The 16,085-nt window shown below is 39.0% G+C and overlaps 1 protein-coding gene across 1 annotated transcript in view; it reads right to left on the minus strand.

Moving 5' to 3' along the window:
• Nucleotides 1-16,085, minus strand: part of ATXN10 (ataxin 10) — a 92,429-nt gene that overhangs the window by 60,851 nt on the left and 15,493 nt on the right. The window contains exons 4-5 of the mRNA XM_056516203.1: nt 5,243-5,339; nt 4,208-4,372 (exon numbers count right to left, since the gene is read on the minus strand). Of these exons, the coding sequence (XP_056372178.1) occupies nt 4,208-4,372; nt 5,243-5,339 (262 nt within the window). The remainder of the gene's footprint in view (nt 1-4,207; nt 4,373-5,242; nt 5,340-16,085) is intronic.

The raw sequence follows: 16,085 nt of genomic DNA on the forward strand, positions 1-16,085 counted from the left end.
GGAGATGGAACTGGATGAGCTATAAGGCCTCTTCCAGTCCAAACTATCCTACAATTCTTTATGTTCAACTCAGTACATTAACAGTTCAGAATTAAATTTCTGTATCATTAGAAATACTTTGGAAAGATGGAAGATACGCAGAAAATTATTTACTGTCACACAAGAGCTTGAAAACCATGCTCATCTCTTTGAACAGAAATATGGGACGGAAGAGAGGGATGGAAGAAGCAGACTCAAAAAATGCAGAAAAACCAGTAAGAGTTTAGGAGACAAATCTGCTGCTGTTTAGGAACAGATCATAAAGAAAAAGGTAACACTAAAAGAAATGGGAAATAAAAGATCACAAGAAGGTGGGAACAACAAAACTGAACTGAGACGCTTAAAAACTTTCTACGTGCAAAGGAAGCATTTTAGAGGGAATGCTAATCCACAACCATGACCTTGAGCAGAGCAAACTACAAGAAACATGTCCCTGAAAGGGGAAGCCCACCTTAAAGAGGAAAATTACAAGACTAAAGCTAGGACGTGAATGGTCCCTGATGCACCAGGCTGGAGCAGGATGTTTTCCACCACAGTTAGGAGGCGTTAATTCCTGATCTAAAACCTCAAGCAGTAGCTCATTTTGTGAAGAACAGCATGTTTTCTAGAAGACAACTGCACAGCAAAGAACCCTCGAGGAGATAAGATCAGTAAATTAGCGTATGCCAGAAATCAGATCCAAGAATTTCTGCAGCTTTAGTGTCTTTGCAAAGACTTATTCTTTGAAGTACATTCTGTAACATAAACCTTGCAACTTTCCAAAGCAGCAAGCTCTGGGTGATCTCCACAAGCCCAGCTACAAAGGGGTACCAGCTGGTCAGACAAATATTTTTAAGAGCCTCAGATGGAGATATACAACATCTGCTTTCTTAGATCATTGCTCTTGAGAGTCAGACCAGCAGCAGCAACTTCAGATGAGCTCCCAGCACTCAAGATTACAGGACTGCTAGCCTGACACAAGTTCAGGAGGTGTACTGAATAGAATGTAAAAATACATTGTCTAATATATGTTAGCTAAAATTATTTTAATATGCCATTCAGCATCTAACATTACAAATGGCAGATAGCAATATGTAAATAATTCTGGAGCTCTTGAGAAGATCAAGCTTCTAAAAGAGAAAAAGAAGGATGCATCAGTTCTTAAATCATTAGAATATTTATTAAATGTGTGTATTACATTCTCCAGCTTCACAGATTTCAGAGGTAGAAGCATTTCTTAGGCTGACAAGCAACCACAAGCTTAATGAAACGAGCCTTCAGACCGTCTGATCCAGAGAAACATGATCACTGAAGAACTGAACCCAAAATTTGACCAGGGCATTCCTTATAAAACTGACTTCGTCCTTTATTAACTATTCCTAAGCTCACAGGACACGACAAAAATACTTAACAGAATGTGTATCACTCAAGAAACACACCAAGATGTGCACATAACACTGTTACCTCTCGTTCTTTCAAGTTCCAAGGCAACTTTTTGTTACGTTGTCAATCTACAAACACATTTTAAAATTGCATCAGAGCTTAGTCTAGAAATTCCACTATGCTGATATGCAAAACAGCTCCTCTCTGTTTCAAAAACTGCTTAGGAAGTGAATGACTTGGCTTTCCTTTACCAATTAGAATCAGAAGTTGCTGAACTGAGATCTTATTTCCCATGACCCACCCCTCTCCGGAAGCAGAGCCAACACCTCAGACATTCCCTCTTTCCTGACCCAAAATCTTAGCCTTGTAACAAACGTCTTGTAGGCAAAAGTGACAAAAAAATTCCAGAAAGCTACATCCTTTAAAGACCCTTCCTCTGCTCTCTCTAACTAGAGAGGAGTTTATGGCAGACAGAAGAGCAGCAAAAGTTCTGCTACCACTTGCTGCCTCTAAAAAAGCTCCAAGGAATTGCTCAAAACAATCTCAGATTTCCTCGGATAGAGGCTGTCAACAAAACTGCTGTGGAAGAGGCAAAAGGCATCACACTTGGAAAGAGGGTCCTCCTGAACTTTTCCTAAGGACTTTTCCAACTTGAAGATGGGAAATTGGACTTCAAATATGAATATAGGATTATTAACAGAGAAAGGACTGTCAGCTTATCAAAATAAAGACTTGAAATGTGTTCTTGCATTCCTGTGATGGGTGAGGAATAGAGAACCCAACATGTGTTAGCTGAACGGAGTAGTGAGGACTCTATGGGAGAGACTACATTTCAACCAGTGGCCTTAAATACATGTATTTATCCCAAATATTCTCTCTCTGTCCTAACAATTCATGGCAGCAACTGCAAAAATAGTTTGAGCATCACAGTTGTTTACTTGTGGAATGCATTGGACGCTGTCTCAGAGAAACACCGATTTCATAAATTTCAGCACACAACAAAAGGGAATAAAATAATGAACAGAAGTTCTGCCTATGACCAAAACTTCCCTAATTTTTCAAACAAAGAGTTCCAATACCTAAAAGCAGGAACTGACAGCAAGAAAACCCAGTCAAGAGGAAGACTAAACATACACACGGCAATCACTTCTTATTTGTTGTAACATGAAATCAGATGCTTCAGAAGAGAGACAAGAAGGTAGGCAGGAATTAAGTGGTGCCTTTAGGTAAGAACATCTTAATTTCAGTTGCAGTGAGTTGCAGGGAGTAAGCAGTGAGCATAACCTCCAAGAATAATCCATATTTCAGTCCAGCCATATAATACCATAAAACGGTTGCTGTGTACTTTTGGCAGCTGTGGCACAAGAGATCCAAACCTTTCCAAGAGGACATTGGCACACTGTAAATGCCAAAGCCATGTAAATTCTTTTCAGCAATTCTACTGGGATGTAGATGTACTTCAGTGAGAGCTGAAGAACAGCTGCAAATTTTCAGTGCTAGAGTTTGCCCCTTTTTCATTTCAAGACTACCCTGAAAAGAGACCACTTCCCACCCACATGAAACATCCACAGTGGAGGTTAGACATTTTCATCATAACATCAACTGAATTTCCTTCACACTAGAGAGATCAGGGAAATGCATCCCTCAGCATTGATTTTGATGCTGCATTTTTTCTGCATTTACCTTCAAAACATAAATTTACCCCTACAACTTTGGTATCTCAGAACAAATTTCAATGTATCTTCAATACATTAAAAAAATTAAGGATAATCAGGATAATTATCTGAAAAACAACAATTTACACGTGTGTTACTGACAGATGACAAAACTAAAGACTCAATTTGTCACTTTTGAAACTGAAGTCTCACCATCTGGACCTAAACTTACAGTTGGGTTTTTGAAAACTAGTTATGCCCTAAGCAAGTTGCCTTTGCCATTAAAAAAGCCCAGCCACAAACAAATTTCAGGTCATTTTTCTCAGTACAAAAGCAAACTATAAAACGACATTTACTTTTCATTCAATCATGTTAAGTCTGTGTTGAGATTTTCCATATCAGTTCTAAAACACCTACAATTTTTCCTCATTAAATTTCGAATTTAAACACAAACTTAGAAAGAATGCTACAAAAACATACAAAGAATTTTTTCCCCTTGGAATACAGTGTAACAATTAGCTGAATGCCCATCCTTGCTATTTAGGGCAGCACATTTATCAAAGGCATAACTGACAACAATATTTAGAGGAATGGCCATTAGTAAAAAATATAAAGTTCAAAGGGATAAAACCACTGATTAGGTGCTCTTAAAGTATGAAATGAAGATTCACAAAAAATAGTCTTTCCTATTCTGATATAAAAATGACTGCATGTTGCAGTAGAAAAGGGCTATGTTAAAAGAGGAAAAACTCCAGGTTTTATGTAGCACTCACAAGCATTAGAAATACAAGTCTTCTTAGCATGAACTGTCTCTGGGACTATTTGGTGCTAACTTTAAAAAATCTCCACAAACCAGCACACAAGTATAAATTGGTTTGCATTCTAGAACCCCGTTTCATTAAGAAAAAAACAGACCATGATTTGATAATTCCTATGTCCTCAACAAAAAAGGAGTCTTATTTTAGCAGCAATCAAGAATCATTGAAACTACCATGAAAATGATCTCTATTATAAACTACTAATTTCTTATTAGATCTTCATTTACTACTTTGCAGTGTCACAAGTTTAGACAGTTTTAATACAGTGATTTACACCAGAAAAAAACCACCTAATCAAGAGGTGAGGAAAAAAGAAAATGTAGTGATACATACGACCACTCAGAATCCAACTGTTCTTTGTAGGCTCTCAGGACATGAAGCGCCACAGTCAAGTTCCCTGGATCCAGGAGTTCTCTCACTCGCTCTGAATTCAGGCAGGTGAACAGGACCATGCAGCAATAGGTGACAATTTTCTCATCACTGTATGTCAGGCATGTCCTTCAAGAGAAAATAAGGTATTAAGAGCAAGTTAAAATGGAAAAACAGGCTGGTGGGACTGAGCTCGCTGAGCTGTCCTTTGCTGTCTTTTAGAGAACTAGTCTGTCATTGCCTAACAAGGATAAAAGTCACCTGCAAGGAAAAATATCTAACTCACAACTGAAGGTCAAACTTCACAGGAAGTTTACAAAATTAATGCTAAATTGGAACTGCTTTTTTTACCATAAGGTGTTTCTACACCCAGTGCTGACAAGTGGGCTCTGAAAATCAGTGGAAAATTATTAACAAATTGAATCAAAGTGCCTTTGTTACCAGCTTACTACAAAAAATCCGGCTGAACACATCAACAGTGTTGTCATGTGTCTGCACAAAATAGTTTATGCAATATTTCCTTACACATATGTCATCAAATCCCCAGGAATTCTGGTGAGGTTAGGAGGGAGACGAAGGATTGAAAGAGATGAAGATTAAGGAACTTTTATAGATTAATCTGGTCCACCAATACTGATAGGTCTGCAGAGCTGCAACATGGGAAAAGAAAATGCTGTGTTTTTGGAAATGAGGGTAACTACTTGAAAACATGTCTGAAATAAAGCTTATGTTTGAAGCTCGTCATCTAAAATAGTTTTCTTCCAGTTTCTGCTAAATTAAATCAACTTACTGTTAGTTTGGAACAAGCAGGTTTTTAAAGGTTCTGACTCCTGTGGCTGACTAACAAAAAACATCTACAGGATACTGTCTCAACCACTCCATTCTCACTAAAGTTATTTTTCAGTTTCACGGTGCTAGCAAAGGCACAACTATCATGTACAAAAGATTTGAATATAACCACAGAACTGACACTAGAAAAAAACCCGCATCCATGCTTACAAGAACAGATCTGGGAAAGCACACTTCCAAATGCTATTCTGGGAATCTCCATTTCCTGCTGCAATGTTTCCAAGAAACTGGAGACTACAACGAAGAGCTGAAAGAAATCCAGAAAATATATTAACAGGAATTCAAAGCAACACATACAGGTTTCACAAAAATTACATACTTCAGTAGTTACACACCACAGAATCCATCTCCAGGAAGATTTAGGTGCAGTATTTCACTGCTACTGTACATAAATATTTGCATTTTCTCTTTTAATGCAAATAATTTTATGCAGTACTTCAGAATTGCACCTAAGACTTGTCTGAGTATTACACACCAGCTACTAGTGATTACAAGAGCTAATTGATAGGTTCTTGCTCCTCACGTTATATTCTGGTTAGCTGGACAACTCACTATAGATTATTATGATATGCTCAATACCTTCTACCCCAGAAAAATGAAAGCCAGCTCTGCCTCCATTTTTGAATTTAATATGGCCCGTTTCTGCTCTTACTCCAAAGGATTTATTTTAGCCTCCTCTCAATATAGATTTAAAATAAAACAAATGATATTTCACCACATAAGTTAATACTCTAGAGCAGCCATCAAAAAGTGTAAATTCATAAAAAAACAATATCACAAACCCAGAGACTTCACAAACTTAAAACACTTTTTTTGTGCTTATCAACAGCTCTCAATAGTCTGGCCCTTATTAATAAGTTGGCAAAGAAACTTGAAATTACATGTTCAAATTCAGTTTAACAGATAGTACAAACATATGCAGGCAGATAGTATTGCCAGGTTCTCCAAATCTAAAATTAGGTCTCTTGGAAAGGTGCTGTGCTGCTGTGCCAGCTGGCAGCCAGATTTCCTACACAGGTCTGGGCATATGTCCTCCTGAGAACAAGAAAGCAAATCTAAAAAGTGGCCACTTGGGCTTAAAAAAAGTAACTTTTTTTTGCCATATATATATATGCATGCCCAAAATATATATGTATTCTCCATAATGCATCTTGAATTTCATTCTCCTGTAGTTCTTAAGATCTCTGTTGTCTCCCCTTACACATCTGCAGTGGTTTATTATTTTCTGCTCATCATTGTGCTTCCGCTTCTCCCACCCATCTGGTTCCCATCGTGCTGACTAAGGAGTTTCTGAAGGATAGCAAGCATGGGCACACCAGCAGACATTTTATGGAAACATTTCCCTGCTAGAAAAAAAAATAATTAGGCAGTAAATACTATGAACAGGGTATTATTTCCCTTGGTGAGTTCTTTACCTATACAGCTATAGGAAAGTTCTCCCAAAGAAACACAAGGTTGGTTGACTATATTCCACTTTTTCCCTAAAATTTGCTTGACCTTTTTCAGCTATCAATTACATCTTGGTTGTTAGACATTAGTCTGTCCAAAAAGTTCTACAGTCCAAGGAAAAAAGTTCAAGATCTTGTAAAGTTACCATTATTTCTGTAACAAAGAGAAAACATGAACACATTTACAGTACAGTACAGTACAGTAATAAATAGCTATGAACCCTCCATTAGTCATGGAAGGAAGATACAGGAAAAGGTGACAATTCTGTGAATGCAGCCATGAAAAAAAACAGTTTCATCACTAAGTGCTTGTTCTTAAACAGTAAGAGTTAAGATTTTTCTTTTAATTAGTGAACACAAATCAATATATGGGCAAGTGGATAAAATCTATCACATCTATTCCCAACTAAGCAGAGAAAGAGGATGCCTTGATAATGCAACATTTTGCCACACAAGTAATCTCACATGATGACTCTCAGCAACTGGGAAGATGTGATTCTACAAACAGAAATGAGCACCCAAGGCAGTTGAGCAAAGCTCAGGTTCCAGGTCACACACCACATGCAGCAGTCACATAGTCAGATAAAAAGGCACAGAAGAAGAGGCACAAACAGTGTGAAAAGTCATCACACCACACCTAGAGTAGCTCATCACAGCATGCTCTCTGAAGCACATCACAGCAGTAGCTGTATGGTTGTGTTTTAAAAACTGAAACATCTCCCCCAGAACTCCACAGCTGGTGGTCTTGGAACACATAAATGTCTCATCCAGTGCTTCTCACCAAACGTAGCTCCACGTAAAATGTACTAGCCTAGCACCAAGCTACAAAGGGACAGTGAATTTAGATACAAGCAATGCAAATCTATACGATTGTATTTATGCTTCAAAAAAGAGACTCCCCAAAAATCAAACTAGAGCTGTTGATTCACAACAAGGTATGTGTGTGTTAAAAAATGAAAACACTACAGCAGAAGGGAAGTATTGCATTTTGAACAATGAAAATATTTTCTTAGCATTCAATTTCCATGTTTTTCTTTTCTGTTTTATCTCTATTGGACTTGACTGATGCAATATATGACTGAAGCATGCTTGGATATCTGTACAATACAAATACTGCTTTTCTCCTCTGTAAGGATTTCTTCATCATAAAATCACAGAACCCTAGAACTAATAAGCTATAAAACACCTGTAAGATCATAAAGTTCAACTGTCAACCCAGCACCATCATGTTTACCACTAAAGCATGTTCTCAAGTACCACATCCACACCTTTGTGAATACCTCCAGAATGGTAACTCCACTGCCTCCCTGGGCAGCCCATTCCAATGCCTACCCACCCTTTCCATGAAGAAATTTTCCCTGATATCTAATGTGAACTTCCCCTGGCACAATTTGAGGCAATTTACTTCCATGGTCTTTCCATGTCCTTACAGCAAAAGCAAGAAAATGTAGAAGCTGATGAAGACAGACTTTCTGAAAGAGGGGAGGGGAAAACAAAAAAAAAAAAAAAAAAAAAGGGAGGGGGGAAAGACAAGACAAAACTCTGAAAATATACAGAGTTTAACAATGCTAAAAACAATTGTTTTAATTCAGTAGCTATCAACCTGACTAAATTTTGCTTTAAAAAAAAAAGGTTACTCTGTGTGTGGTCAAGAGGAGTATTTTTAACCTGCTGGTCAACCACCGTGAAATTGCATGTTCTAAGATGTAACTTCTGATACACAAATCAATCCTGAAGCTGAAGAGATTTCCCCTCACTGAGATTTCAATAGCTCCTGTAAAAGCTGGTGTTCTTTAGCAAATACACAGATTACATGTTGCTTTCACAACCAGTCTGCAATGGCTTAAGGAACTTCTCTAGATTCTAAAAAATAACCTCTTTATCCAACAGGGCAAAGGGTACAAGCAGAAACACTGATTCTTTACCTAATGAATTCTGGTACCTAAATGTTTTGTCTACATGTAAACTGAACATTTAGTTGCCCAAGGCCATCCATGACAAAGGTGAGGTAGCTGATAGTTGATGGCCCTGTACGAGGATGGTTTAAATGCACTCCAGCAGTTCAGTATCTTCAAGATCACAGCTCCCTTTCTTCCTTCCAGTCCTTTATTATCACAGAACAACTGAGCCAGGCTAGTTGCATGCTTTTCATTTAATTATTATATTGACATGATCTCATTTAACAATTACATTATATGGTCTAAAGATCACAGTGGCTCATCTGGTCCCTGCTCCAGTGTGGTCATCCCAGAGCACAGGATTGTATCCAGAGGGGTCTGGAATATCCCCAGTGAGAAGACTCCACACCCTCTCTGGTCTCTGTTCAGTGCCTGGCACTGCCCAGGACAGAAGTTGTGCCTCCTGTGCAGGTGGAACCCCCTGGGCTCAGTCCCTGCCCGTGGCTCTGGTGCCATTGCTGGGCCCTGCTCTGACCCTCCCTGCACACAGGGACACCCAGGGCTCAGGGCCCCTCTCAGCTGGGGCTCCTCTCCAGCCTGCGCAGCCCCAGCTCCCTCAGCCTTTCCCTGGCAGAGATGCTCCAGTCCACACAAAGACATCATTTCACACAATAGCAATTGCAGAATCAGATTGTGTATTAGATGAAAATTAAAATCCCTGAAGTTCTGAGGACAACGACTTTAAGCATTAGGATTTTAAAACTCAATACATTGCGTCCTTCTGTTCTGTACAGTCAGAACAGGAGCCTATAAACGTGCCCAGCAATCATTTCAAAAAACCTTGACATCAACTGTAGAGGTTTAAAACAGTCCCAAAAGATTTCCATGCTCTTTATCTTTATGTGCTCTTTATCAGACAACTCAGTGACAGTTGTGAACACAAGCCTCTGCCTTTACTGGAGTTATAAAACAAATAGAAATATAAAACAGATCCAACCAAAGTCCATACAAAACTGTACAACATTGCTTGTCAGACTGCAAACATAAGGCTTACAAGCTCGCATTTGTCTTAATGCTAGTAATAGGCAGGAGAACCAGAGCTGGAGTGCCCCCTCTGCACTGGGGCAGACACAAAGCCTAGTAAACCCTGGGACCACATCCCAGGCTCTCAAAAGCCTGCACACTTTTAGAGTTGCCTACAAACTCTGCAAGTCTAAATTGTGGGGTGTGAGCTGTGACACAGAGGAGCTCTGGCTGTTTGCAAACAATGGCAGAATGCTTTGTGATAGACTGCCTCGAAAACATAAAACCTCCAACTCAGCATAAGGTGTAGACCTCTATTACTATAAAATGTGAGTTTCCACCACTATCATCCGGTCATTGACTCGTTTCCTTGTGGCTGCAAGTTAAAGCAACTTCCAGTCATAAAGAGTTATTTGCCTCTTCACCACCATGAATCATACCACAAATACTGATGAAAATGTATTTTCCTTGGAAAACAGTCTGTCTAGACTACTGAAATTGAGTGTACAATACATACATGGGCTCTGTCATTTAATGTTATTAAAACTGTACTTAGTATTTTATTGCTGTAAATAAAATTATTGTCTAGCTACCTTCTATATTTCCACCTTGGTCTTACTGCACTTGCTGCAGTGCAGACTAGTAACCCATTTTTACCATCTTTGGAATACCAAAAATGTTGTGTTTAGTAAGTTTCTGCTCCCTCTCCATCTCAGAAACAGTTGCACTCTTTTTTTTTTCCTTTCCCTTCAGAAGTGTCAACTCTAATTTTAACAGAACATTATGTGCATTTGATCAGACATCTCTTGTATTCTTGGAAGATAAATGTTTAGGCAAAATATCAACACTTTGTTCTGACTTAAAAGGGGAATTTGACTCAAAGGCAAGTAAAATTCTTACCACACTACTAAAAATGTAGAGTTACAAATAAATTAGAAGGGAGCTGGAAAAAACCATCAGACCACACATCAAATTAGCCTCTGATGCAAATTAAGTTCCAATGAGGTCTCCTAATGGGAGATTAAATACAACCAACAACTTACTTGTGCACTTACTACGGAAAGAGTCAGTTCGACAACTCTCAAGATCAGGTTCAAACCAACTCTGATTCATACAGCACTAACAAGGCTTATTAAACACAGTACTACAACCATTTTCTTTATCTCCTGTTATTTTAATTGAATCATTTCAGTTTTAGAAAGTAAACATAAATTTGTGCTCATTTCTTTAACAAAGCATCTATTAAAATCTAAAGGCATATGAAATGGAATTCCTGTTATATCCCCAAAAGTAGCAAAAACACGTGCCTGAGATTATATTTCTATGTGAAGTAAAACACTATTAAGTGCTTGCAGACCTGGGAACTGCCTTTATCACCTCCCTGCACACTTTAGGATGTAAAATCTTATTCTTGAATCAGCCCAAGAGCTGAGCCTAAATCTAATGCAATGTCTCTTTAAAGGTCCTGCAGCAGTGAAATTAGCAAATTTGAAGTACTGGGGAGTCTCAAACTGGGCTTAAACCATGCCAGGAAACTAAGAAAAATAAGAAGGACTGGCCACCCACTATGCACTATTAGTGGTGGCTGACTATGAGACACACTCCTCCCACATGATACCTTGTACAGGTCTGAAAAAAAACAAAAGAAGAAGAAAAAATTATTAACACATAAAGTACTAACCAAGGTTATGGACAAATTTCTCCAATTACTTTTGATAGCATACTATGTATGTTGTTTCATTTAACCCAAAATTTCCACTGAAGTGTTTATATTTGCACTCAAAGAGCTGAATGATCTTTTTCTGTAAGTCTGTGGAAAGAGTATCAGACTTCCCCCCACTTAGTTGTACCATTTATATTCTGTACCTGGCTAATAATGGACCACAGTTCTTTTGGAATACAGAATTACAAGGAAACTTTGACTTACTATTTTTACTTGCATATCCATATTAATGTACAGCAACAGTTTTAGCACCAACCTTTTTGGGGCATTATTATTTAGTTTAATACCTGTAAAGGCAGCTTACCTCTTCTCATTGCCATGTTATGGTCCCTTTTGTACCACATGTGGTATATGCCCAGAGGATGAAAGAAAGAGGAAGAACTCGATCTGTCTCACAAACTTACTTGTTGTCTCTACACATTATGTAACTTGGAAGTGTTCCCTAAAATTCTCAACAAAAAGCGAGAGACACATTTCTCTCCAAGTCCAAAGCTGCTAGAAAAAAAGGGTGCAGAATGGGAAATAAAAGTCTTGTAGCTTTGTGTCTGGAAAGCCACGGTTGGACAACTCCCTCTTTTCCACCAGAACAATGCTCCTGTAACTGGTGAGTGTGGAAGTTGTGCCATAGCAATGATAATCAAACGGTTGAGAGAATGACATATGTAACTCCTACATAATTATAAGCACTTGGATTTTTATCCCAACAGACAACAGATGATTCCCATTGTTCCTTCTGGCCAGATCTTCCTCTAGCTTCTTTCCACCCCCGTTACATCTCCACTTGCCCTGGAGGGCCTTCACTTGTCCCTTGGGGCCTCTGTGGGAAGCTCTTTAGAAGGGATACTTCATCTCAGCATATGTGAAAAAAGTTAAGCTTCTTCTCCCTGCATTAAGTTTATGATGCTCTGTCTTTAGGAAGTTCTCTGCAATTAAAAGGCTGGTTTTCCCCATTCTTCCCACTTTTATCTTGAGATCCTAAATGTCCCTGCTACAAAAAACATGGTGAGTATTTTAAATCTAGGGAAGTTTCTGCACGCTTTGATTCACATTTATTTGTGTAGAACAGAAACCTGCCTCATTATGAATCTTGCTGACATTATTTGCTGGGGTAGGACACTTAAGAGCAAGGAAGGAAGGAAAGGACTTACAGAACACTGTATTTAGAGATCCACAGAAATACAGGCATTACCGTTCATTTCAAGCCTCAACCAAAGCAACCAGAAACCATTCTAATTAAATAGACATCAGCAAACTCCTATTTCCTTTGTGCTCCAAGTGGATATCAGTCCACATTATAAAACCGCTATGCATGTGGCATAAATCAGCAACATCTTGGCAGGCTATACTAGAAAGCCTCCAAATTGCAGGAGCAGGGAAAAAACAAACCAGCTCTATACACTGTCTGAAAGCTGTACCAGCAACAAGAGCAGAAGAGCCCACAGGGGAGCCCACTGACTAATTGTTCTAACTTAGGGATATTTCCTCAGGTTACTCTCTCTCCTAGGAGCAAAATGATTTATATTGACATTGAGACATGACAATCACTGCCTCTGCTTCCCAGTGCAGCAATCAAAACATCTTTCCATGAGTACCACAAGAAGGACAGTTTAAACCATCAGCACAAGTAGTACCAAACTGCTAGGAAAGCACCAGCTTTTTAATCTCTATTTCAAAGTCAGCTACCAATGCCATCCATGTCATTAATACCTGACAGAGGAACCTCATTAGGCAGGATCTGCTCTGTAGCTCAAACCGTGACTCCACAAGTTGCTGCAATAAAACACTTTTATACTCACATATACACAGTCAATAAAATAATTCAGTCAGCACAGCTTAAACAAAGAGAGACTATTTACAAGGGCCTGGACTGACAGGAAAAGAGGGGATGGCTTCCACTGCCAGAAGGCAGGGTTGGATGGGATATTAGAGAAAGTCTTCCCTATGAAGGTGGTGAGGCCCTGGCACAAGCTTCCCAGAGGAGGGGTGGCTGCCTCAGCCCTGGAAGTGTCCAAGGCCAGGCTGGATAAGGCTTGGAGTCCTGACATAGTGGAACCATGGCAGGGGGTGTGGACACGACGATCTTTAAGGTCCTGTTTAGAGTCACATGCCATCCTGTGGTTCTAAATCAGACCTCTACTGCAGAAGCAGCAAGACGCAATGAGAAGATCAAGCCCACAGAAGGAAAAAACCCACTACCACGAATCACTGCATTCAAACATTTAGACCAGAGCTAGGAAAAAGTTTTAAAATTAGAGGAGAGTCTTCCATGGGATTAATAAGGGATAAACACAGCACACTGGAGCTTACTAGATTTGGACACAAGAGCCTACAACTACAGTTGCCTGTAATAATGAAGATCTCAGCCCTGAAGGAAGTTGGAAGCCCCACTCCCTCTTCCATTTGCCATTAAGATAAGAAAGTGCTGCATTTAAATAGAGTTCCTGGTCCTACAATGGATCCTACAATGCCTTCCTTCAGTGGATCTAAACTCTCTCAAACCCCACTCCACTCCAAATGTCAAAAAATGAAAAAAGAAATTAATGCATGTGTAAATTCCCATATTAATACCAGAAGTCACAGCCAACATTATGCAGATGTATCAGGCTGAAAACACTGGTAACACTGGCATTTACTCAAAATCTCAGTTCCTGCTGCATCACACAAATGTACACAAATACCCCAGACCTGCAGGGCACAGGGATCCAAAGTGTGGGAATTCCAAGTGAATAGGGCAAGAGTTAACCACTGCAGGCAGGGCCAGTACTGCATGCACTGTATTTGCTAACTCAGGACAACCCATCAGTTTGAGTGCTCTTGGTGTCCAGGTTTGGCTCTTTTTCTTTTGCAGACAGTGGCAAGTGGTGTAAAGGTTGCTTCTCTATTTTGGAGTTTCTGCAAAAAGGCCAAAGCACAAATCCTTGGAACAATGACCTCAACCAAGACCCAAACAAATCAGAGTCTTTCCACAGCCTTCAATGAATTTTGGACCAAACTACGAGAACCAAGAGAACATTCTTGCCCACAGGAAGTTGCATCAGCCCGGCATGATTTGGGAACATAAAGCTGCACAGCTGGAATCCTTGCTGTAGGTGTTCTGAAGACAGTTAATTAAAAATCTGTGGCAATAATCACCGAAACACAGCAGAGACAGAACAGTTGGACAGTTAAATCTGCAGTACAGGGCAGGACTGGAGCATCTGTGCATCTGGTAACTTCCCACTGCCCAGCAGCAAGTTCTGCCTGTACCTTTAACCAGCCAAGGGACATCTGCCTATTGCAGAGAAAACCTCACAATTACTTGCCATATATGTTTCTGGGAGATGTTCACACTCACTTTTAAGAGGAACTCAGCTCATTTAAAAAAAGAAAAAAAATTTGCTAAACACAAAGGAGGAACAACAACAACAGAAAAAAACCCCAACAAATGGTACAAAAGAACAAACCAATTACTTAAAACTTTCCTGTTTGGTAAAGCAGTAAAATGCTCTGAGCTACAGTAATTAGGGGGATAGCAAAACTCAAAGAACAGAGGATTTTCTTAAGCTATGGAAACATGAAACCAAAATCCCAATACAAGTGCAACTAGCAGTTTACTCCTACCAGATAGCGTATCAACTGATTGTTAGGGCACACACTCTGCAAATGCTAGAGACCATGAAAATCCCAATATTATTTTTACAGATTGGAAAAACACAAAGGCCAAAAAAAAACACCAATAACTCAAATAAAAAACTCATGCTTATGTTTACATAAAGGTTTGATGAGTATAATATATTCGTCACACTGCCACAATTATTCCCCGAAAATACTATAAATATTATTTTGACAATGTAATTACAGTTTTTACTTTAACAGTGGCAGTGAAGTATTGGCACCAGTCCCCCATACAAAAATCCTAACAGACAAAGCAAAGATCACACATTGAAACTGGCAGCTCTTAAGGTCAGGGCTGTCCTTTATTTCCATGTCTAAAAAAAGTCTGTTTAAGTTAAGCAGTTGGTTCATTTAAGCTATAATACACACATAGTTTTAATTATGCTAGCTGTAAGAAAAAGGAAACCCCAAATACAAAAATAAATGGGAGTGCATATTTTTAAATTCTCTTCTCTTCCATGCAACTCAGGCATGTTCTTTCATGCTGCTTTTTGGCAATTAATCCCATGGACTGTGGGTCCACTCAGGATCTGCTTTCTCCCTCTTCCTCTCCCTCAAAAGAAAAGCTGATGTAAACTCAAGTTGAGAAACGTCACCAATCAACAGTTCATGATGTCTGTATGACAGGTAAAATGATTCAAGCTTTATAACCACTCACTCATTCCATGTAAATCAGTATGTAACATGACTTGTACAAAAAAATCTGCAGCACAATAATTTACTGTATTTGGTCACAAACACTCCCAAGGTGTCTAACAAAACAGTATGCCTTTTCCTTCACAGATAAGTATTTGGGGCACTGATGTGGAAAGAGAAGAAAGATTGACTTTCCTTCCTTAACCCTGTTGGTTTAAATTTAGTAGCCATTGCCTATGAGACTCTCTGGGACACAATTTAAAAACTGCACCTTCTTCAAATCCCTCTAAATAAGCCTGTGTGAAGACACTTGTTCAGAAAGCTCCAGACCTCTGTTTATAGACAATAAAACTTGGCAATGGTTTCCCAAATGCATTGCATGAGCTCTGCTTTGATGTCTGTCTAGCAAAAAGTTCCTGTGTTCATCACATCTCCCAAGCATGTTTTAAAATATTTTTTATATAGGAAACATCAGCAGTAATTTGGAAGTGAAACCATTCAGTGCAACATGTCTAATGAACTACAAAAAGAAGTGAAAGCAATATGCAGTTTTTTAAAAGAATCAAACAGAAGAATGAAAAATAGTGGACAAGAGATAAAAGGGAAGCACA

Source organism: Oenanthe melanoleuca, chromosome 1A (genome assembly GCF_029582105.1).
Source record: "Oenanthe melanoleuca isolate GR-GAL-2019-014 chromosome 1A, OMel1.0, whole genome shotgun sequence".
Classification (NCBI taxonomy): Eukaryota; Metazoa; Chordata; class Aves; order Passeriformes; family Muscicapidae; genus Oenanthe; species Oenanthe melanoleuca.